Source organism: Triplophysa rosa, linkage group LG2 (assembly GCF_024868665.1).
Source record: "Triplophysa rosa linkage group LG2, Trosa_1v2, whole genome shotgun sequence".
Lineage (NCBI taxonomy): Eukaryota > Metazoa > Chordata > Actinopteri > Cypriniformes > Nemacheilidae > Triplophysa > Triplophysa rosa.
In genome coordinates this window covers 10,057,482-10,082,014 of record NC_079891.1, presented here as the reverse complement: position 1 = coordinate 10,082,014, position 24,533 = coordinate 10,057,482, and the positions used below count along the sequence as shown (strand labels likewise).

At 38.6% G+C, this 24,533-nt stretch overlaps 1 protein-coding gene across 2 annotated transcripts in view; it reads left to right on the top strand.

Moving 5' to 3' along the window:
* snapc4 (small nuclear RNA activating complex, polypeptide 4) overlaps positions 1-24,533 on the top strand; it is a 109,974-nt gene that overhangs the window by 26,376 nt on the left and 59,065 nt on the right. The window contains exons 1-10 of one of the 2 annotated variants that reach the window (XM_057358652.1): positions 592-695; positions 807-1,362; positions 10,588-10,610; positions 10,724-10,867; positions 12,382-12,507; positions 12,674-12,752; positions 12,847-12,928; positions 13,119-13,220; positions 13,323-13,395; positions 13,511-13,675. In XM_057358652.1, coding sequence (XP_057214635.1) covers positions 1,209-1,362; positions 10,588-10,610; positions 10,724-10,867; positions 12,382-12,507; positions 12,674-12,752; positions 12,847-12,928; positions 13,119-13,220; positions 13,323-13,395; positions 13,511-13,675 — 948 coding nt within the window. In that variant the 5' untranslated portion in view covers positions 592-695; positions 807-1,208. Of the gene's footprint in view, positions 1-591; positions 696-806; positions 1,363-10,587; positions 10,611-10,723; positions 10,868-12,381; positions 12,508-12,673; positions 12,753-12,846; positions 12,929-13,118; positions 13,221-13,322; positions 13,396-13,510; positions 13,676-24,533 lie in introns of those variants that run through there. The other variant, XM_057358643.1, reaches the window with a different exon arrangement.

The window sequence follows — 24,533 nt, the reverse complement described above, 5'->3', positions numbered from 1 at the left end:
TAGCACAGCAACACGGCAAAAAATGACATTCTTCCAAAGCATTTTTCTCTTGTTTTCTGTAAAAATATTTAAAACTTCTTAAATTACGATACATTTACATAACAAGAAAAGTGACCCAAGATATTTAGTCTTGTTTTATGAAAGAAAAATGTATCAACTAGGTAAGTTTATGCTTAAAACAAAATTGTACATTAAATCTACAGTAATTTACTGGCAAACCTGCTATGAAATTACAAGTTTTACAGTGTACATCTGGCATGTTGCTGTAGCTTAGCTTGCTATATTTCCCAGGGTGGTAGCTTTAGTGTAGGGTTAATTTAATGTAGAGTAACTGTTAGCTTAGCTCACTACATTTTCCAAGTAGCTTTCCTAACCCTGTATATATACATTGGCATCTAAACTGACGTTTCCTACTGACACACTACAGCAAATGATGTAAATAACTTATTGGGTTGAAAATGCTAACGTGCCTATAACTTGCACAGTACTGTTTATATATATGAAATATACATTCTTTGGCTTTGGTCCAGAATTGTAATTTCTAATTGTTTCTTTCCTAATTTTTCACTTCTAAAATGTTTTAAACTTCAAGGAACTTGATGACCTAGTGGCCGCACGCCATCGGATTCAGAGGGAGATAGAGGAAATAGAGAATACACTTGGTGTGAACCCAGAACTTGTTGACATCTTGACAGGTAAATACTTGTGCTATTACTTTGCTTGTTTCTAACGTTAGGATCCTTGAGAAAAATAGAGTGCATATGCACACAATGCTTATTACTGTTTTTGATCAACATTATTAATAGGGATGCACCGAATATTTGGCCACCGAAAATTTTCGGACGAAAATGGCCCAAAAGTGCATTTTCGGTTTTCGGCCGAAAGACTTTTATCACCGAAACAATACGGCCGAAATGTTGTGATGAAGCAAACAGAAACCGCGACCTGCACGTGCTTGTCTGAAGCAACATGTATGCGGTGTGGACGTATTTCAGTATATCTGAGAAAGACCCACGGACAGCGATTTGCAAAACATTTCAAGAGGGGGTGCATCTGCAAAGACTTTCTCCACGTCGGGTTTAATTTATCACCTGAAATCCAAACATTCCGATCGCTACGCTGAATATGAGAGGAACGCGGCACAGAACAGGAAAACGCCTCCGAGCACGCCCACTAAAATGCACGAGAAATGATCCAGGCCGCGATGGATGCGGAGAACCTGCGTGGAGACGGAGCAGCGCACAGCGCAGGAGATCAGAGCGCAGAAAAAAAGACTCGTCTCTCTGCACCAGATGAGGGGCATGCACCCTCGTTGTCTGATATGTTCAGTGAAATCCTGCAAGAAAGTGCCTCAAATAATAGGTAATGCACTTGACCTAAATGCACTTTGTTTTTATGAGAGAACATTTCATTTTACAACCTTTCAGCAGGCCTGTACATTATTATTTAATGTACACATGAGTGGGGTCAAGTTAAACATTTTGGTTTGAATTTTATTTTATACTGTGCATTGTTGCAATGTGCTAAATAAATATTTGCATAATTTGTAATTGATTTATTCTTTGAAACTTTAATATTAATTTATGCAATTGCAATGCCTTGATTTTAGTAAAGTTAGTACACAGTATAGCCATAAATGCAATGGTACTAATAATTGGCATAATTTCTTTCGGTGTTTTGGTTTTCGGCCTTGGTTTCCTCTTTTTCGGTTTCGGCCAAGAATTTTCATTTCGGTGCATTCCTAATTATTAATGTACAGTATACATTTACATGAGTATAGAATGAGTCTTTTTTTTTTTTTACCTGGGTTGGAAGTTTGGTATTCTGGAAAGGGCTTTTCAAACTTGAAATAGTTAACCTTGAGTTATTCTAAACCCTGGTGTAAATGAAAATTTCTCATAATTTACCAGGGGTTGAGGGCAAACCCTCAACCCTAAACCTAAATGTTTATTTATTAAACTATATTTAACGACAATTTATATCAAGTATTCAAATTAAGAGAAGAGAAAGTCTCTTGAATTGACAATTGAATATTGGCAAGTAACATATTTACATAAAACATAGCAGCCTGTGACATGAGTCACAGAAACCCTTAGTTTTCCACAATATATAGTGGCTGATGATCAAAATAAATGTATGATGTTATGGTGTGTCAGACATAAAATAATAGGCTAATTACAGACAAATGTTTGTTCATATGTCCAATCCATAACAATGACAGGTGTCTGTAAAAGGTGTTTTGTACTCACAAGTAAGCTGTGGTTTGGTCATATATGTGCTGCTTCTGCCGCTCACTGAACAGAGAAAACGACATTTTTCCACTCACTAAAAGCTAATATTTATCAAACAATACTCTATTTTATGAGGGAAAAACAACTTCACAATACGATACGCATCCCGATACAAGGCACCGACACGATATGTATCCCGATACGGGTCAATTTTTTATTACATTTCTCATATGAAAGATTTAGAGCGAAATATACTTGCAGAAAATTGCCATTCATAACTACTTATCAGTTAATCTGACAAATCAATGCATAAAGTTTTGAGAATGAGTATAAAGTTGCAAAAGATCAAGTCTTTATAGACCTTTGTTTCTAAAACAGGTTTCTAGGCTACATCATATGTATGCATGTGTTTTACATGTAGACAATATGTATAACAAATAAATATGAATATATGCATAAACGTGCAGTCAGTGTAAATAGATTTAATTAAAAAAGAAATGTTGAATTGAAATAGATGACGGATTTCTAGATATATTATAAACGTGACAGGTGCTGTAAGATTTAAGCAGGTTTTTGCTCTTCACTTTCTATTACACGCACATGTACTGTGGCTCTTTCACGTCTTTTTCAAATGCCAGGGCTCTAGAGTGCGACCAATTTGGTCGCACATGCGACCTAATTTCTCAATGGTGCGACTAAAAAAAATCTGAGGTCGCACCAGTGCGACCAGTCGTTCAAGGGGAAAAAAAGTCTCTGCGAAAGTCTCCCTGTGGTTCAACAACAGACACATTAGGCCCATATCGTGGTCTAAACCAATCAGAGATAGTGAAGGGCGGACCCCCTCTGATTGGCCGTGGTCCAGATATTCCTGTATGTGTGTGTAAGTTTGAAAATGCTGTGCTGCAGTCAGACAGAGAGAGGTGAGTAGCCTAGGCCCGTCAGATAAACAGAGTGGATGTAGCCACGGATGATGAGAGAAGATGAAAAGAACGATTGACAACTTTTTCGTTAAGAATGTTAAGTTAAGTCCTGATCCGTCCGAAAATCATTACCAGTGCTCCGACACGCTAGACTGCGACTAAATGGTCTCATTTTGCGACTATTTTTCCTGTCTGTTTTTCTTGATGGTCGCACCGGTGCGACTGTCAAACTGATCAATATATAATTTTTGCGTATTATAAATTTAATGCGCAGAAATGTTATATTGCGCAAGCGGCGCATTCAGTCACTCATTTTCGTCTCCCCTCCTTCAACCATTCACTTATCTATCAGTGCCCCGCCCCCAAAGACGTAATTTGCGGGTTACGGGTAAGAGGCGAAGGACCGAAAGAGCAGACGAGTGAAGCGCTCAATCTTGCAATTTAAATAAATATGCAGAATACAAGAATTTCCCCTGCTAAGGTACAAAACAGCAAAGATAACGAAATGTGTTGCAAGTATTGTATGCATGTGAAGCTAATGCAGGAAACATGTGTTTAAACTTTATGCACTAAACTATTGTATAAAGATCTCTAACAATACTGCAAAGCATACAAAACGTTATACATCACGCTAAATACTATTTATTTGTGAGTCGCTATTGATAGAAGCCAAACGTGTATCAATGCAGCTTTCATGAAGAATAATCACTAAAAGCCTTCAGGTCTCGCGGGTTGTTTGAGATATGCGCGCGCCCAGAGAGTCAGAGCACAAAATACTAAACGGAGTTCTCTTTCACACATTCTTACTCTGAAACGGACATATTAACACAAAATAACCTAAAAATTCCCATATTAACAAGAAACCTTGTAAAGGTATTCAGTTTGTTTCGTGACCAAACAGTTGGGAAACAAAACACGTGTTCCAGTATATTGCGCGAGCTCTTAAAGGGGCAGCAGCATAATAAAGATCTCTGTTTATAATGTTCATCAAACAACAACGGACGGGCCCAAAAACACTCACTGATATTAAAGGAATTGTGTTCTCTTATAGGAGTCGTTCACAACAAATAAAGGAAGAAAGTAGCTTTAAGAAAGATGTGCTTTAAATATGGTAAAGTGTTGAAAGAGAGTTTACATATACAATAAAAATAATTCAATCATAAACAATGATTTGTATTAATTTCTAATTGATTTATTAATGTATTAAACACATTTTAATGAAGTTTTAGTGATTCTTTTTTCTTACCTCACCCCACGACTCTGGTGCTATCAAATTAAGGGCTGGTGCCACCAACTGAATAACTTGGTAGCACCAGTGCCACCTCTCTCAAGTGTTAGTCTAGAGCCCTGCTTTCTTGTAGAATTGTGCTTCAAATAAAGAACTTTATGTTGACCAGATTGTTAGTTAATCATTTACAAGTCAATATTGCCTATATGGACAGCGATTTAAAAAAAAAAGTGTACTTGTAAATCTGCGGTGTTAAATGCGATGCGGTCGAAAATTTGGGTGCACCTAACTTTTGTGCTGGTGCACCTAAGAAAAAAAGTTAGGCGCACCAGTGCAACCAGTGCAAAAAGTTAGTCTAGAGCCCTGAATGCGTTACTGTGTTATGAGCGAGCAGCGTGTCACTACATCCACATACAGGGAGTTTCATTGATTTTAATCATGTTCAATAGTTTTATAGTGGATAAAGGCAAAAAATAATAATTGCTGCGTCATGTGTGTTGAATTAGCACCTACACGACACTAACTTTAAACTTTGCCTTAAACACAACCGTTTACGTGATTGATACGAGAATGAACATTCATGTATACTGCGCTCACAGATGCAGAGAGAAGGTAAGAGAGCGCGCTCTTAGGCCGAATTCACATTTTGCATCTTTTCCGTGCGCATATTCGTTATTTTAAATGTAGAAGTGCGGCAGCCGCGCAGAAATAGGGGGCGACGCGGTCGTGAGGTGCATGCGGTGCGACACGCTCTTTTTTTTCAGGTGCGTCGGCGCCGCATCGAGATGAAAAAATCTCAACTTTTCAGAAAGGCGCAAGCACACCGCAGGTCATGTGACAACAACCAACCAGCCAATATAGACAAGCACAATGAAGATGGAGACACAGATGATCACAGCATAACTAAATCTAGTGGCAGAGTTATTGCAAGGTATTTTCAGTGCATATAATCTAAATATCCTTTGTTTATACCTCCTCGTCTCAACGGCTATCGTGGCCCATGGTTGCTTAGCAACGGCAGACGCTCTGCGTGCGCAACTGCCGTAACGCTTTGTAAAATAGGAGAAAGCAGCACGTCTCGCGTTTTGCGTGTGGTTTTAGATGCGAAATGTGAATCGAGCCTTAACCTTTCACTTTATGATGGTGAAACGTTGCAGTTAATCCGCGGGTCACATGCATTTAGAATCGTGAGGGGCGATCCGTACGGAACACGGATAAACTCCGATCAGATCCTTTACACCATTAATAATTGTTACACAATATTTTTGCATTATAAGTGGTTAATTTCAAAAGTGCTGCAGAATCGATATGGAGGCAGGTGTATCGATGCGTGCATCGTCAGGAGCTCATGACCATGTATCGCCGTATCGATATTTTGAAGACAGCTCTACTAGTCACTATCGCTCTCTGAAGGAAAAAAGTCTGTAAACACCACAACACTGTGCGCGCCTGTGTGTATATGTGAGCACGCGACGCGGGGGTCTGATAAGGTGACAGTTGCATGCATTGTAGAATCAGATCCAGAAACAACACCTCGAACAACGTTATCGCTGTGTTATTATGAAAAGTGTAAAAAGATTTTCAGTTCGTTTTGAAACTATAGCGAAACAAATTATACGGTGATGAGCCGTCATAGTCTAATGCCTTGTTTATACACGAGCCTGGCTCCGCACCGTGAGTCTCCAATGATCCCGCGTGGGTTTTCCTGAATGGGTGAGGCGTTTATGAGTAATGAATGGGAAACATGTGTCCTTTCCTCCGGTCACTTACGATCACGTTCTGATGAAAGGAAATGATTGGATGCTACCAAGACAAAAAGGGGAATTACAAATTGCCCACATTGTAATCTGTCAAAATGATGGACGGCCTTCAGATTTTTCCATCACTGGTAAAAAAAATCACTTAACACGACCTCTGCAGCTGAGTGGCGCTTGAGCTGCTGAACTGTCCCGCTCTCTCTTAGCGCTAGCTAACTTTGAAAACTACTCACTTACGTGACTAACCTTCAAATGTCTGATGAGGTTGGTAATGTTAAAATGTTTTGGGTGCTTCCCGCCTCGTGGAATTTGCTTAGTACACACGTTGCAGATTGCTAATGTATTGTCTTTTTCACACACCTTGTAAATTTGCCAGACCAGTGAAGCCAATTTCCCAGCGCGTAAAAAAAGTCTCGCCTTTATTCGGCCTTTATAGAGACTGCAGATCATACTTCCCAAAGTGATTATCGGCCGATTATGATCGATCTAATGTATATATATATTATCGGTGACCCCGATTAGTCGAAGATTCGATGCTTCAATAGGAGGAGCCTGATTCGACTACCAATCTCACAGTCGTATCTTTGCAGAGGTGTTATGCAATGGGGGTTATGCCATTTCGGTTATATGGACAGTGGCGTAGCAGACGGGCACACACTGTGCCGCCCAAAATATTATTTAAATAAATTGGACATTTTTAGGGTTTGGTTCCGAAAAAAACCGTCACAGTAACAGCGCTCGCGTTGTGCGTGTATGCTCGCCTAAAATCCACAGAATGCGCACCTGCCGATCTCAGCGGAATTACGTGGATTTTAGCGCTTGTCGTTGACAAGTTATAACGTTACACACATAACGTGAGAGCATAACTAGTATGCTGTGACAGATTTTTCAGCCTAAGGACGAATGATTTGAGAAGTTTAAAACGAAACTAACCGCAGTGTTCGCCCCTGTTCATTAGCAAAACAAACAGCTTGCTGCAGCTGAACATATTAACGCACATAATGTATTAACATACTTACAGCTAAACTCCAAGTAAGAGTAAGGAGACGTGAAAGAGAACTCAATTCAGTATTTTGCACGTTTCCGACCTCGCGTATCTCAAAAAGCACGCGAGAACCAAATCCAGTCCTCTTTTGCATCATCTTGGGAGTATTTAAATAGGCAAGTCTTAAAAACTTACAAATTATAATTTTCCATGACGATACAGCACTGGCCCGATCGGGCAAGTCATAGTTCTCTCAACTGGCCCGAGGATCTCCCATGCTGGCCCCGAGCCATCGCGCAGTCCTTTGTCGAGCCCTGCCTAGTAACAAGATTTCCTAATATAAGGCCTTTAAAAGTCTTGAAAAGTATTAAATTCAGATTCTACAGGTCTTAAAGAGTAAGTAGCATATGATTTTTAAGGTCCTACTTTGGTTTATGGAGTGTCCAACAACAAGTTTATGTACATACAAGGTGTAAAAACACTATTATGTTGTAATAATAGGCAGTTATTCTTACCATACTTCTTGTCTGACTCGCAAATGATTCGTTCCGCGATTCATCCGTCTAGTCCCCTCCTATCTGCTAGCCTAGTGTGATTGGTCAGATGGTGTAGTCTGTTGTGATTGGTCAAATGCGTTCATCATGTGTCGCAAATGGAACGCCAACCATCATTACTGGATTACGGTTTACAGGTGGTTGGATGTCATAAAAATGATTTCATAAAACATTCTATTAAGTTCATAAACGTTGAAAGTATTTGGAAAATTAATTGATCCTTCTGCAGATGCCAGTAAGAAAAAGGACATTTACAATTCTCTTGTAACAGTATTATACTTGGACTAGTTGACACGACATACAGTGTACGGTGTTCGTATCTTCAGATGTTATTACAATACAGATAGTACTCGACTCAGTTTGAAATAAATACTTTGAGAGTTAATAGATTGAACAATTAAATTAGCCGATTTAATAGCAAGATAAACAAATTGTAATACCCCAGAAATAACGGTACATGCTAATGATATCGTTATATGCATTAGCTAAACACAGACATAAGGTACACAAATATTTCTTGAAGTTAAGACAAAAATAAATATTCACACTAACAGGTTGTGATTCGGTGGAGCTAACAGGTCCAAATAAGGTTGGTATTGCTATCTTTCAAGGATAGTCATTTCACATATCCTGCAGTGAACGCGCCAAGATTATTGAAGCAATTTTCGGTGAAATGATGCGCGCACAGTAAAACCCTGGGGTTATACTCCTTTGGTATCGTTTGAAAAATGAATTGTAACCATTGTTCGCTCAGAAGTTCTTCCTTTGGTAGTTGAAATAAGACGGACTTAGTTTCACAACATAGAACACAGGTTCTAGACATGATACACAAGCATCACGAACGAGCGACAGTGTTTTGGGGGAGGAGAGACTAGTAGTGAAGTTTTCGTGGCAGTCCCAGCAAAACGTAGGCGGGGACTATGTGTAGTGACGTAGATACGTGGCGGTTAGAGACTCGGACTAGCTCATGTCTTGTTTGCATGATTCGGAGTCGACTCCCATTTTTACAGGCCAATAACTTTGTTATTTATTCACCTTCGGACTTACAACTTGGCAGACAGCTTACTTTAAAACACGGCAACATAACACACTGCATGAAATGTAATTTTCATGGTCTCATGCTACTTTTGACATATTTTGGTCTCATTTCCGTAAAAAATCTTCCAGCCTGACCAAATGACTTTAAAATCATTGAACAGACCTAAGATTTTTCTCCCTGCAATAGTTACTGCATCGTCACGACTCTTCAGAGAGAACTGAGGTCGCAGAATACAGGTTGAAGTAGCCAACAGCTAGTTTACAGCATCCTAGCTAAATTGTTTAAATGCAAGCTTAATAAAAATGGCTAGAATGATGAGTTCTCGTGGCGGTTAAAGCCGGTGCCTGGAAATGTCTACGAGGCAAACTGTTCCGTTCGTCGGAGATGTTTTAAACTCTGTATGAGCATCGAGGTGGTGGAATCACACAGGCACAGAGGGAAGCAATGAGCAGGCGAAAGGCCTCCAGCAGATTACAAGGTTTCTTTTCCACTCTTTTTAAATTGTAATGGATAATGATGTATAGCCACTTGATATCGTAGAGTAAAACCCGACAAGAGCCTGACGCGAAGTGGGGGTTAATGTTACAATCAGCTGGATGTACACATTAAATGGCTAACGTTACTTACCACATGAGCAAATTATTGGACCCGAAATATTGATTTTAAATATTTTATTTGTAACAAGTACAAACCTTAAGTGTGGAAAATGTGTTTCCTAACGGCTTTAATCCAATGCACTTGTACACGCATGTGTACTGTAACTTATAGCCGTGGAAAAAATGAAGAGATCACGCCAGCTTTGCCTTTAATTAGCATTTCTACATGTATTGCAAGCATTCCAGTCTAGTGTATCTTGAATTTCAACAGAAACAAACCTCAGGAGTGACACAGTAAAGTGTATAATGAATGAAAGCTGTGATTAAAAATCAGGCTTATTCCATCATATGTGACCCAGTCTGTGAAACCCCATCTAAAGTATTTTTTTTGTTATTTGCTGTTTCTACTTAAAACCATCTCATATAAAGTAAAGAACATTCTGTAAAAATATAACCTTTTTTATCTTTATCTTCTTGATATCTTAGACTGAGTAAGGCCATGTCAAAGATTGTAATCATAGTGAAATTAATGCTTGAAATCAAATTTGATGCTCATTATCTCATAATTAGATTCAGAGACTTTAGCCTGGTTTTCTCAGACTGGGTCACATATATTTACATTTATGCATTTGGCAGACGCTTTTATCCAAAGCGACTTACATTGCTTTATCCTATACATTTATACATAGGCATGTGCAATTCCTGGGATCGAACCAACAACCTTGCGTTGTTAACGCAATGCTCTTACCACTGAGCTACAGGAAAGCACATTCCTTATTCCTGAAAGCATATATTTATTTTTACAAACATCTTAACACCTCTAAAAAATATTTAAGTATTCTGAAAAACAGTTTTCCTTTTTAATTTTGTGCAAATAAATGCAAATATAAACAATATTTTTGTTTTGAAATTGGGTGAAATTCTGTCAGTTGTTCACAGAAAAAAACAGTATGCAGAAAAACTGAAAGTAATTTGAGTGGTCTCTAAATTTTTAGAGGTGTATATGAAATATATATGTATTAGAATGTGTATGTCCATCGCAGGTTTGGTCTTTAATTTCACATAACGTGGCATTAAAATGGTCTTAAAAAGTCTTAAATTTAACTTGAGTAAAAACAACCTGAGTAAAAACCCAGTCTGAAAAGCCCTGTTGTGTGTATTCTTATTATATGGAGCTCTTTTATGTTAGTGAATCATAGAAAATGTGATTTCTTATGGTTGCCCTTTTAAAATATTATGGTCTTAATTATTTGCTTGTTTGTTTATTTGTGAACCAGAGAGTGAACAGGACAGTGATTCTGTGAGTTACATCTTCATTTTGATTCAAAATTTTTAATTGTATTTGGGCTCATGTTTGTATCTTTTGTAAATACTAAAAATGCTAACATTGTAATATTTTTCTCTCCTCCTCAGAGTAATGAGGACAGCGATAATGTTGAGTTGGATCTTCCTCAAAATGTTGAGACTTGCCTACAAATGAATTTGGTCTATCAGGAGGTGCTTAAAGAAAAACTAGATGAGCTTGAGAAGCTCCTGAGTGAAAATCGGCAGCAACAGGTGAAGAACAAGCATCCATGCTGCAGATCTGCAGAGATCTAATGCCACTGGTTGCAACTGTTAATTGCTTAAAGAACTGCTGAATTAAAGTATTAGTTAACTAAAAAAAGAAATTTGGTGAATATGTACTCTCACCCTAAGGCCGTCCAAGATATAGGTGACATTGTTTCCTCAGCAGAACAAAAAAGAAGGTTTTTCGCTGAAAAATATCCTCGGGTGTCATGTCTTTAAAGGTTTGAAAAGCAGTTGCAGGAAACACAAAAGTAATCTCTTTGGCAACTGACAATATATTTACATCTTATTCACCCTTTCACACGTAAATTAAAATTTTTCGGAATGACCCATCCCAGAGTTTTTCAAAGCGAATCATTAGAACGTATCACTTTAATATTTCCATGGTGACACGTCAGAGCCACAGCAGCTGTATGACTAATGTATTGCTTTAAGATAAATTTTATTTTTTCTTTAAAATATTCACATACTTGTTAAAACTATGTCAAGAAAAATTGGATATTCCAATTGTCAAATTTGTATGTGTTTTGTTGTTTAAACACTTTTATAATGATAGAGTTAGTTGAGCTATATGCTGGATGAATGGCGCCATGTTTGTTTGTGCCGCAGAGAATAAGATCTTTTCCGATTTACAGCACGTGAATTCATCCACTTCTCTCAAAATACACAAATGTAAGTGGCTGGTGAACTGGGAGAAAAATACGGAGCTTTACAGTTGCTTACATGTGTTTTGAATAAAACACATCAGTCAAATTATATTTAAGTGTATTGTTGTTGCCGCTTTAGTGTATTTTACCCAAAAAACATTTGCTTGTACGCACATGTATTTAAATTTTTAAAGCCTAACTTATGCGGTTGAAAGTACTGCTTTCAATGTCTGTCTCTGGATAAGTGCTAGCCAAAGCGTTGAATGTTCTGATCACACTGGTGTGATCGCACGCTGCAGGGAGTGGGACCAGCCTAAAATGATCACACTGGTGTGATTGCACACGTCAAAGGGTTAAACACGTGCAAAGGATGTTTAGCGGAGACTGCAGATGACTGGTTATGATGTTCTTAACAATGCTCAGTTTCTCAAACAGACTGATCGGATGGCTAAAGGATCAAGATCCACGAGGCGTTTTTACGCTGCTAAGAAAACAAAAGAAAACGTCAGCCAAGTACCCACAGCAGCCGTTTTCAGTCAGTGCCTGTGGGTGCTTTGCTGACGTTTTCTTTCGCTGAGGTGCATTGGTTACTATGATATGCTGAGCATGGAAAGCGTGTTTGTGAAACAAGCGGCAACTGCTGGCGCTTTCAAAAAATAAATACGGTGCTTCCATTGGAAGCAATTGAAAAAACACGCCGGCCACCGGCAGAAATGCCTCGGTGGACACAGCCCCTTAAACATCTAAGCATCTTTACTGTTCTACTGAAGAAACAATGTCACCTACATATTAGATGGCCTGAGTAAACTAAGAGCAAATTTATGCTGAACTAACCTATTAGCTTCACCCCCATAGAAAGAGATTGAGGCTCAGTTCTCTGGTCCATCTACATCTTGCTCCTCCTCACCAGGATTCCCTTATCAGAAGCTTTTTCTTGGATACTTCATGAAGCCTTATTTCAAAGACAAACTCACTGGTCTGGTAGGAAATAAAAAATAACATAATTTAAAGTTTGATAAACACAAATAAGATGGGATAGCTGGATTATGATTGTCAGTGAAGATATTTAATATCTGAGGAGAATTGCTTGGTTACTGACTTTTTAGCCTTATTTTTTTGCTTTTTAAATGTTTAACTTTGTTTCAAGGGTCCTCCAGCAAATGAAGAAACCAAAGAGAGGATGAGTCATGGCACCATGCCCATTGATGAGCTAAAAATTAAAAGATGTATGTTTTGAGAGAACATGCTTGCTTTACAATACTTATATCAATGGATTTTTTTTATGCAAATAAAGCTTGTGTTTGTGGATTTGTCTTTCAGGGGAGGTTTGGCAGAAGGCTTTACTGACCAATGCAGTAGCCGCAGATACTATAAAACGGATGCTGCAGCCCAAACTTTCAAAGTTAGTTGGTGGAAGAAAACAGAAAAAAATGAATCCTCAAGATGTTTTTATACGAATAAATTTGACTTTCTTTTAAAACTATTAAATGCATGTTTACAGTTTAAACAGAAATGAATTTAGTTTTGTTTTTCCACAAAAATGTGGATTTATTTGATTACATTTTTAAACAGTGTTTCTTGTCTTTTCATAGGTTAGATTATCTGAATAGCAAGATGTCTAAAGCTGAAGATGAGGAAAAGGAGGAGCTTAAAAAACAAATGGATTTGATAGAGAAAGATATTGCAGATATTAGGTAAGTCCATTTATCCACCTTGCATCAGAGGAACATTTTGCTCAAAGTGTAATGTGAGTTCAAATTCAAATATTCACATTTTATTGCCCAATTTCCCCTTAGTGCAATGAGAGAAGAACAGCTGACAGGTGGTCGCAATGATGACCACGACTGGGAGAAAATAGCGAACATTGATGCAAGTTCCTCAGTTAACTTACTACTACAATTGATTTGCACACGTGCTCATTGCTGTTTTATCTAGTGACATGTTGATTTTTGATGTGTAAAAGCACCCGTTTTGTGGTTAATAGTTTGAAGGTTTGCGGCATGCTGAAGATTTGAAAAGATTCTGGCAAAACTATTTGCACCCCTGCATTAACAAGACAGTATGGAAACAGGAGGAAATTGATAAACTGAGAAAAATTGTACAAGAGAACAACTGTTGTCATTGGAACAGAATTGCTGAAGCTCTTGGGGTAAGGACAAGCAAAGTTTTTCATAATGACTGCTGTTAACTTTAGGGCTCCAGACTATCTATTTTACTGGGAGCGCCTTAGCCCCTTACTGAAAACTTTTCAATTATTTCCAACTGAAGTGTCATGCTTAAAAAGAAAACAGGTAGTCAGTCGGGAATTTTTCATAGACAAATAAGACTTGAAGAACAGTGAAGCTGCAGCTCTGAATCCACATAAAATATGCACAGAGTACAGTACTTTAGATTTAAGTCACATTGCAATGAAAACAAAAGTTTTGTGATAAATGGAGGAAACATCTGGGTTTATTAAAGGATTTAGTTTTTGTTAGGAAATTCTGTTAGCTCTTGCCTTTTGAATGTTGTACATTTACATTTATACATTTAGCAGACCCTTTTATCCTATGCTAGTGGTTCTCAAACTTGGGCCCAAGATGGATCCGGGGCGGCAGGGGGATGAGGCATTTTTTTTTGTCATTTTGTCGAAATATAGAAATTAACCATAAATGTTATGCAATCAAACATCAGAATAATGAGACCCCCAACCAAAAGAATTGACGTTACAGAATTGTATAACTGAATATGTTTTTGGTTTAATTAAAATTCTAAGTTCAACATTATAGGTCTGGGCTCTAGACAAACAATTGAGAGATGTGGCACAGGTGCTACAAAGTTATTCGGTTGGTGGCACCAGCCCTTAATTTGGTAGCACCAGAGTCATGGGGTGAGGTAAGAAAAAATAATCACTAAGACTTCATTCAAATGTGTTTAATACATTAATAAACCAATTAGAAATTAATACAAATTGTTTACATTAAATTAATGTAATTAATACATTGTTTATTATTTAATTATTTATATTGTACATTATATGTAAACTCTTTTTCACCACTTTACTATATTCAAAGCACATGTTTCTTAAAGCTACTTTCTTCCTTTGTTTGTTGTGAACACAATTCCTTTAATATCAGTGGGTGTTTTTGTTTATCTACAATAAAACTATCACTCGCATCTAAAATAAAAAAGCGCTCATAACACAACAACACAGTAGCTGCGTTTACATGGACCAGTGTAATCCGATTAAAAGTCCAATCCGAATGAAAACGCTCCATATAAACACGTCAATCAGATTAAAAATACCCAAGCCGATTGAAATTTCAATCGGATTGTAAAGGGCGGTTTATGCCGTTTGTAATCCGCTTGATAGGACATGTAAACACTTGATCAGATTAAAAACCGAAGTAGGAAGTTGTGCGCATGTGCAAAGACGACGCTGGCTCGTACAGATGTAAGGGCATGACGCACGGAACGGAGCAGCTGTTGCTAAAGAAACCAAAAACCATAAATCTGACAAAGCATGAATGTGAACACGAACATGAACAAAATGAACATGAATGTTTCTATGCATTTAAAATGTCTTAACTGTTTCCCTGTGAGTTTTTAACCGCAGTTTCTCAGTTCCTTTTTAAAACACGATACATTTGCAGATGTACAAACATACTGTAGGCTAAAATATCTCATCATAAAATTTCATTTATATTCGTAGTAGGCTACTGAACATTTATTTTGTTTATCGTTTACTTACACGTGCTTTGGAAGGATTAACTGTTTTACCAAGTCACTGTAATAATAATAATAATAATATGATTATTTTTTATAGTGCCTTTCAAGAACCCAAGGTCACTTTACAAAGTAATACAAGAAATTGACAAACATAATACATCAAACAATCAGAGGGAACAATCATACAAACAAGTGTTGACAACAAGAAACTACAGTTAATTAACAATAAAAGGTCTCGCAATTATATGATGAAAGTTGATGAAAGGGGAAGCATAGAGTTAGAAGAGTTATGTAGAGAACAAACAGAATAGATGAGTTTTAAATTGAGACTCAAAGGTCTGGAGAGAGGAAGCGGCACGAACATTATGGGGCATCTTATTCTATAGTTTAACTGTAACGACCTTGCTTCATTGATATGTAGACATTATTTTGCGTTTATTAACTGTACATTATTCTGCTGGTGTCTGTGACATAAAATAAACACTTCTGTGCTTACAACATTGTTTGAGTAGCCGTTTTGTGAATATTATAATGATACCCGCATCCACCGCGCCCGTCTTTGTTTACCGTTAATGCTGATATATGAATCCACATATTATCACTTCTAAAGTTCGGTATTAGCTGTCGCTAAACATTTATTTAAAGGTGCAATGACGTGGTGTTGTTTATTGTTTTATACTGTTGTATGAGATCTACTTATGATGTTCGTGTGGTTTTTACATTCAAAATCAATAAGTAATAGGCTATTTTCTACCCAGGTTTTGAGGCCAGCTTTGCAAACGCTCGGTTTTAATGGGCGTGCCACATTGAAGACTTTGAGTAAACACCCACCGATTTGATTGGATAGCAGTTTGCGTAGTTGGAGCCTTCTGTGAATTTGGTTCGAGACGTAACGTTAGGTTACACATTAGCACCATTCACAGTTTTCGCAGAGTATTAGTATTATCTGGAGACCTCCTGTGATTGATAAATTACCTCCCCACATCAGTATTTCATGTGACGCATTCGCGGATGTGATGGCAAGGCTTTGCGTATAGTTTGTATAGCCTATAGTTGTATTGCGTTTAATGATATATGATCGTACCTGTCAGCATTTGAGACCCGTGATCGCGAACCGGACAAAAGATCACCGCGATCGCGGGTCTCAAATGTTATGAGTTTCCATGATAAATAAACAAACGGGAGACTCCCGGTAACTTATGGATATCACCCAGTACCCGAAATAATACCAAAACACTTCAAACAGCCTACATTATTCGCAAACGGTGGATAAAACCTTGAAAAATGATATATGAGCCCGCCAAATCACCGATCCCGATTCGCACGGGCTTAAGATCACAGACAACATGTGCATAGATCAATCGATCAATAACAAAGCAATAGTGACGCATAGTACAAAAATGTTTTACTCACATAAGATTGCTGCGCCATTCCTATCGGATCCAATATGGACGGCACAGCAATGCCTTTTAATTTTAGTATCTCCACAAATCCAGTGCCTTGTTCACGAAGGAATCCTCGGAGAAATGAAACGAACAAACGCTCCATGTTTTTCCCACATGAGCTGGAATGTCTTTAAACTTTAACCCCGCATTCCTAATATCAGAATCCGAAGGAAGGTTATGCAGCGACTGTATTCTTCCACAACCTGGGATGGCACAATATTTAGCTATCTTTAACGACATGTTTGTTTATTGCTTGCTAGCTCTATCTGGTTCCGTGCCACTGGTTCTGTCAAGCGCAAACCAGTGGGCGGGGCTGGAGAAGTAGTCGTTGATATTTTTCTTTGGAGGTGGGGTTCAACCTATCAATGTCGTCATAGATAGGTGCATTCCAGAACCTGCCGTTCGCTGGGCCTGGTGTCAATAACAGATGCAATCTCAGTAACAAGGGGCGTCTTCAGTTCTGACACGATTCCCTCTTATATAACAAAAGCTCGGGTTAAAATTGTGATTTTAATTCATAGCACCTTTAAATTATTGTTTGCCTACAGACGTTCTGGTGAGTCTTGGTAGTGTTGTCATGGTTTTACAATGGTAAAACCGCATCGGATGTGCTCGTGCTTCATTGGCACGAGACACTCTGCCTTTATAAACTGTAAAAAAAAAGTGCCGTTTGTAAAATAAAATATACACAACATGTGCTTTAAAACACTGTTTTAGTGGGTATTTAGGTGAACACTTGTGCAGTGTGCGCATGTCAGCAGATTTATATCGGATTTGAAGCTTGTCATGTAAACACGCACATCAATCAGATCACTTAATTTACCTTTCATGTAAACACTACATTCAGATTGCACAATCTGATTAAATTCAATCCGATGTGTCCATGTAAACGCAGCTATTGATGAGAAGAGCAACATCAGTAAAGGCTGCGCTGCATGAAAAACATAGCCAAAATCACCTCATATATCCGCTCTTCAATGTAAATGTATGATGATTTTGTCAGACAATGACACGTTTATAAATCAGGAATTTAGCAGCAGTTAAAGTAACAGCTGGTTGGATCAAACACGAGATGTTATTTGGTCGTGTTTAGTCACTATATTATACTCATTTTATGTCTTGCAACAGAACAGATAATATGTGAAAATAGCATTCAGTTGTGTTAAAACACAATATAATGTGATCAGAGAGTAAAAGCGAAACTAGATAGTACATTTTCTAAAGAAACTGTGAGTGATGCTTTCGTGGCAAACCGCGGAACTCGGCACTAGGGTGATGACACTTTAAGTACTAATGAATCTAACCAGCCGCCATGACTCTAAGATGTTCTGATACAGAGATATAGGGCTTGCTAAACGGTTGCTAGGCTAATGTGTTTGGTTGCTATGGGCGTGGCTTGGCATCTGCCAACTGATGATGCTTCAAGCCACAAGTGAAACAAACCAACTCCCATGTCTCTACGATGTTCCTATGCATAGAAATAGGTTTTGCTAAACAGTTGCTAGGCTAACCTGTTTAGTTGCAATGGGCGTGGCTTAGCATGTGCTAATTGATGATGCTCTAAACGAGTGAAACGAACCAACCCCGTGTCTCTACGATGTTCTGATGCAGAGATATAGGTGTTGCTAAATGGTTGCTAGGCTAACCTGTTTGGTTGTTATGGACGTGGCTTAGCATCTGCCAATTGATGATGCTCTAAGCTATGTGTGTAAAGAACCAACCCCCGTCTCTCTACGATGTTACGATGCAGAGATATAGGTATTGCTAAGCGGTTGCTAGGCTGACATGTTTTGTTGCTATGGGCGTGGCTTCGAAGCTTCATGATGATCCTGGGACACTGATTGGTTGCCTGAGTAAAACGAGCCCACCCCCTTGTCTCTATGACACTGTGTTGCAAAGATATCCACCTGAACCATTTATAATGGGAGTCTATGGGATCGGATGCTAGGTTGCTGTAAATGGTTGCTATGGGCGTGGCTTAATAACTTCAAGATGATCCTGTGACACTGATTGGTTGTGTGAGTCAAATGAGCCCACCCCCTTGTCTCTACGACACTGTGTTGCAAAGATATCCACATGTACTTTTTATAATGGGAGTCTATGGGATCGGTTGCTAGGCTGCTGTAAATGGTTGCTATGGGCGTGGCTTAATAACTTCATAATGATCATGTCACACTGATTGGTAGCCTGAGTAATATGAGCCCACCCCCTTATCTCTAAGTGGTTGTACTGCTAAGATATTCAACACAGGACGTTTTACACCTTATGGGCATGCTTCCTGTGATTGGGAAATTTTGGGAGGCTCTTACACCCCAGGGGTACAATTTACACCCCATTGTGAGTGATGTTCTTACAGAGCCTGATAGCCTCTTCAAATCGTGTATTATTTTCATGTTTCTACGATATCCTCACTCGGAGCTACGACCCGTCAAAGTTGGGCGCAATGTTAAGTCGATGGTATTTTTCGGGGGTTTTTCGCCCCCCTATCGCACCCCCTCCACCCGATGGCTTCCAAAAGTCATCACACACCATTCCTCAGTGGGCCACTCGATTTGATGTAGTCATTCTTGGGTCCAAAGTGAAAAAATAATGCGTGAATATATAGGTATCTAGGTTTTGAATGGGAGTCTATGGGCGCCATTATAAGTATACGGAAATTTTGGGAGGCTCTCACACCCCAGGGGTGCAACTTACACCCCATTGTGAGTGATGTTCTTATAGAGCCTGATAACCCCTTCAAATCGTGTATTATTTTCATGTTTCTACGATATCCTCGCTCGGAGCTACGATCCCTCAAAGTTGGGTGCAATGTTAAGTCAATGGGATTTTTCGGGTGGTTTTTCGCCCCCTATCGCACCCCCCCACACGATCGCTTATAAAAGTCATAGCACACCATTCCCGAATAGGCTCGTTGATGTGATGTATTCATTCATGGGTCTACGTCAAAAGCTGTGGGACAAGTAGCATGCCAAACTTTTGGCGGAACAAGAATAATTATATGTATGTATGTTCGAATAACAATAGTTATGCTTTTTCAAAGCATCACTAATTAATAGTTATTATTGAGATTGGTGTGGTTAGGAATTGGTAAAATGTGCCTGGAAAAAAGTATGACCAGAAAATCAATGTACCTCAGGGCTCAACATTAACATTTGTCCGGGACAAGTGACTGTTTTGTAGGGGTGGGAGAAAAAATCGATTCACATATGAATCGCGAATCAGTCTTATAGCGATTCAAATCGATTAACAAATAAAAAAAAGATTTTAAATGTCATAAGTAAATATAATAACGTGATGTCATGGGAACAAAAATGTGGGTGCAGCACCCGGTCCAGTTAGAGAGCGCACACCTCACGCGGAGATACAGCGGTGCATACAGGAGCAGTAGAGAAAGAGAAAGCCATTCAGCCCTGTTGTACTAAACTTCAATATAAACGAAATACATTTCAGGATGGTCTTTCTCTGCATCTACTCTGTGCAGCGAGCGGCAGGGAGAAACGGTGCATTCAATTCACCATACCGCAGCTGAATTGTCAATGAGTGCAATTGTTGTCATTGTTAAGAACATGATCATACTTCTGAAAATATGCGCCATTTATTACCCAGCTCACACGCGCTGCACGAGTCAAATACAGTAATATTGCCAAAATCACCTCTCTTATGTGTATGATGATTTTCTCAGAGGATGTGTCAATTCGTAAAAGTGACTGCCGTTTAACATGTGGCACCAATGAATCGCGTTTATGTACTATTATACACTTGTTTTAATATCTGACAACAGAAAATGTCAATGAGAATGGCTTCATTTGGCACCCTGTTGTATTAAAATACAATATGTGACAGTTCAAAGACTAAAAGCGAAAGTGCCAACTAGGGATGGGCGATATTATATCGTTTGCGTTATACTGGTAGAAATTCCCCACACGATAGGAATTAGTCTTCCCGCGATATAAACGATAAATTCTAGTTGATGACATATTTCTTTGTGAGACCCATTCACAGCTCATATGTGAAGCGAAAACGGGTATAGCGGAGGGCGGACATGAAGCTGAGAAAGAGTTTGCACTAAAAGACGAGCTCTAAATCTCGTTTAGGTTGGCACTGAAGATGTATCCGAGTTAATGTTTAGTTTCACTTTCGTTTTATTTAATTCGTTTGTTAAGTATTCGTTGATAGTCATAATAAGTTACACCACAACATTTAGTTTGGCTAAAAGTATTTATTTAAACATTCGTTAGATGTTATGCGCGCGTGGGCAAATTGTTTAATATGATTTCTTGCCTGTTATATACAGCATGAACGGAGCGTCCCGTGCGCAGCTCGCGCCCACATGTGCTTTCATAGCGACACAGCGTGCACAGCACTGCTGCCTGTTCACATACAGTACAAAATGCGATTTTGTATGACGTTATTTTAAATACGTTTATGAGCATATATAAGTATATGAGTGCATATAAAAGCATGGATTATTTAATTAGATTTCTTTTATCCGCATTTTTCTGTTCTATTTCTGTAGCGCGAGTCATAGACAGATACAGTGTATTTTGCTGTGAGAAGAGAAGGTTCACACAGTTCAAGAGAGAGTGATTGACAGCGTGATGAAGATCGATCGTTTCCACCCAACAATAGAATATATACAGTTTTAGGTATGACGTGATGTGTTTATTGAGCTTTAGTTCATTTAACTTTTCTTTACTACAACCTTTTGAAGTCGAATCTCACTATTATATTTTATATTTATAAAATACTGTAGGTATATTTTAGGAGCTGTTTGATTTGGGGTAAGTTTTACTTTTTGATAATATTTGTTTTTCTGAGGGTCTAGACTACATGCAGCTACTATCACTTGATGCAAAAAACAACGGTGGATAGCGTTATGGATATATCATCATTTTTATTGTTATCGCAACAAATACCAGGAATTATCGTGATAGAGTTTTAGGGCCATATCGCCCAAGACTAGTGCCAACATTAGTCTGTATCTGAGCGCAAATGCGTCGTAATGACGTTTTCTGTATTCTAATTAGTACATCAAGAATCGATTCTGAATCGAATTGTGACCCTAAGAATCGATTCTGAATCAATCGTGAGGGACCAAATGGTTCCCACCCCTAATGTTTTGTATGGGCAAGTGAGAGTGAATTTTACTTGCCCGACCGGACAAGTAACTGGAAAAAATAATAATAACAGTGCTATGAAAAAATCTGCCTGTTCTAAGAATAAAAAGAATATGTGCATTAGACAGAGCTGCTTGTTTGTGTGAATTGCGTTTGTCGTGATTGTGCTTGTTTGTGTGTGACAATAATCAATGGCGCAGCGCATTGAGTCCATATAACTAGTAGATGCGGACGTGGAATCCGATTAACACAGATTAACATACTACACGAGTGATGGTCGAGGATTTGTCTGCGTCTGCACTGTATGAGGATATAAACACATGGACTTCATCTCCAGAGTTGCTCGGAGAGTTTATTTTGAGCATTTTTCTGTTTGAGAACAACTATCGTCAAGCACACACTTAAACTCGAGCATCTTCCCGACGACCCGTCAAAATAAAAGTCCCGTTAACTTGAACACTCAGATGAATAAATACTGTAGTATTTGCTCAAGGAAATTGTAGTACCCTTATGGTAAATTGATAAACTGTAGTTAACACTGTAGTATACCATAGTAAGGTTAAAAAATTTAGGTAAACAAAAAATGATATGGCCCCAATTTATGAGGCCCCAACAATGTCATTTGTCAGTTACCTGCCTATTCATGTGATGAACTGCACTTAAATATTTTTTTATTTAAATTATGACAATTTACATTAAATACTTGTGCTACAACTGTTTGGCCTCTGTAGCACCAATGATATGTGCAAAAAAAGTTAACGTACAGCCCTGACACTAATAATAATTAATGTTTCCCTTCTATAGCAATCATGAAGAGTATTAACACATTTATGTGGCAGCAGTGGACACTAAGTAAAACGCTTATAAGCAAACTTGACCAATCAGGATCCGAAACAATTATATTGACACTTCAAATGAAATATAATTTTTTATCAGTCATATTTGTAAATGACAACCACATGACGATACTTAATGTCAAGCCCTGTACCTAATAATTATTCACACCCTGTAATTTGTAGAGGGAGGTAAAAAAGATCATTTTCAGATGAAATTTGGAGCCATATTACAGGGGGTAAAAAATGACATGTGAAGTATACCAGCAACTTAATTTTAGTGTTACATAGACATTGGTATATCTGTTAGTAAAATCTGTTAACTTTAGCAATCCGTGATGCATTTTATGCCAATAGTGACAGTTCAATATTAGGAAAAAGCACTTTTTGCTATAGTTTTTTACTAAATTTGCATGTGCAGCGGTAATTTTTTTGGGCACCCGTCGGGGAATGAAATGAAAAATGGCTCCAACAGCATGTCTGTAACTTTTGGTGAAATGTACACATTTTCAGAAATCAAAAACCAAATCTGGGTCATTTTTTTTAAAGGGGAATGACTGAAGAACAAATAATATTGAAACTAGAAATGTATCTTTTTCCCTTCTTTCAAAACAACTGCATTGAACATAACCATCCAGTACCTGTCCCGACTGTTGGCCTACAGCCTGGGTTTTTCCAACCTCTCTGTGGCTTCTCCAATATATCACAGCAAGAGGTTGAGAATATCATTAGAAAAATGAAACTGGCTACTTGTGCTTTGGATACATTTCCCACAGCTCTGATAAAAATAACCTCTATGCTATAAGTCCCTTGATTACTAAGGTCATAAATCATTTCCTTCAGACTGGCCATGTCCCATCTACACTGAAAACGGCTGTCATCAGACCTATTCTCAAAAAACGACTAGACCCTGAAGTCCTTGAAAATTATAGGCCCATCTCCAACCTTCCATTTCTTTCTAAAGTGCTGGAGAAAGCAGTTGCTGCTCAGCTTTTGGTTCATCTAAAACAAAACAACTTGTATGAGAAATTTAAATCTGGGTTTCGTCCTGGCCACAGCATGGAAACAGCTTTGGTCAGGGTCACAAGTTACCTACTGATGACGGCAGATGCTGGCTCTCCATCCCTTCTCATCCTCCTGGATTTGACTGCAGCATTTGATACCATGGACCATAACATCCTTTTTCACCGGTTGCACTCCACCATAGGTCTCTCCGATTTAGTTTACAACTGGTTTTTACCTTACCTTACTGGCAGAACTGAACATGTAGCGTTGGGAGAGGCTAAATCCTTGACACATAATGTCACCTGTGGCGTCCCTCAAGGCTCAGTGCTTGGTCCCATGCAGTTTATTCTCTACATGCTTCCGCTCAGTCGTATCATTGGCCGGCATAAAATTTAATTTAATTGCTACACTGACGACACTCAACTCTACATCAGAACAAACTCAACTTCGTCTGCTGCCCTGCCATTGTCTACTCTGACTACCTGCCTAGAGGAAGTAAAGGCGTGGATGAATCAAATCTTTTTGCAGTTAAATAGCTCCAAAATGGAAGTCTTTCTAGTTGGCACTTCAAACCAGGTCCGGACATCCACAATAAAAACATTGCCTTCTTTGGTCAAGACTTTCTACAACAGTCACCAACCTGGGTGTTAAAATGGACTGTAATCTGACTTTTGAGGCCCATATCAATCAGCTGTGCAAGACGTCTTTTTTTCACCTCAGGAATATCTCTAAATTTCGCTCCATACTGACATTTGGAGATGCGGAAAAGTTTATCCATGCCTTTGTCTCTTCCAGGCTAGATTACTGTAATGCACTCTCATCGGGATCTCCGGCAAATGCCTCCAGAAGCTGCAGTATATTCAGAACAGTGCTGCAAGGATCCTAATGAGGGTGCACAA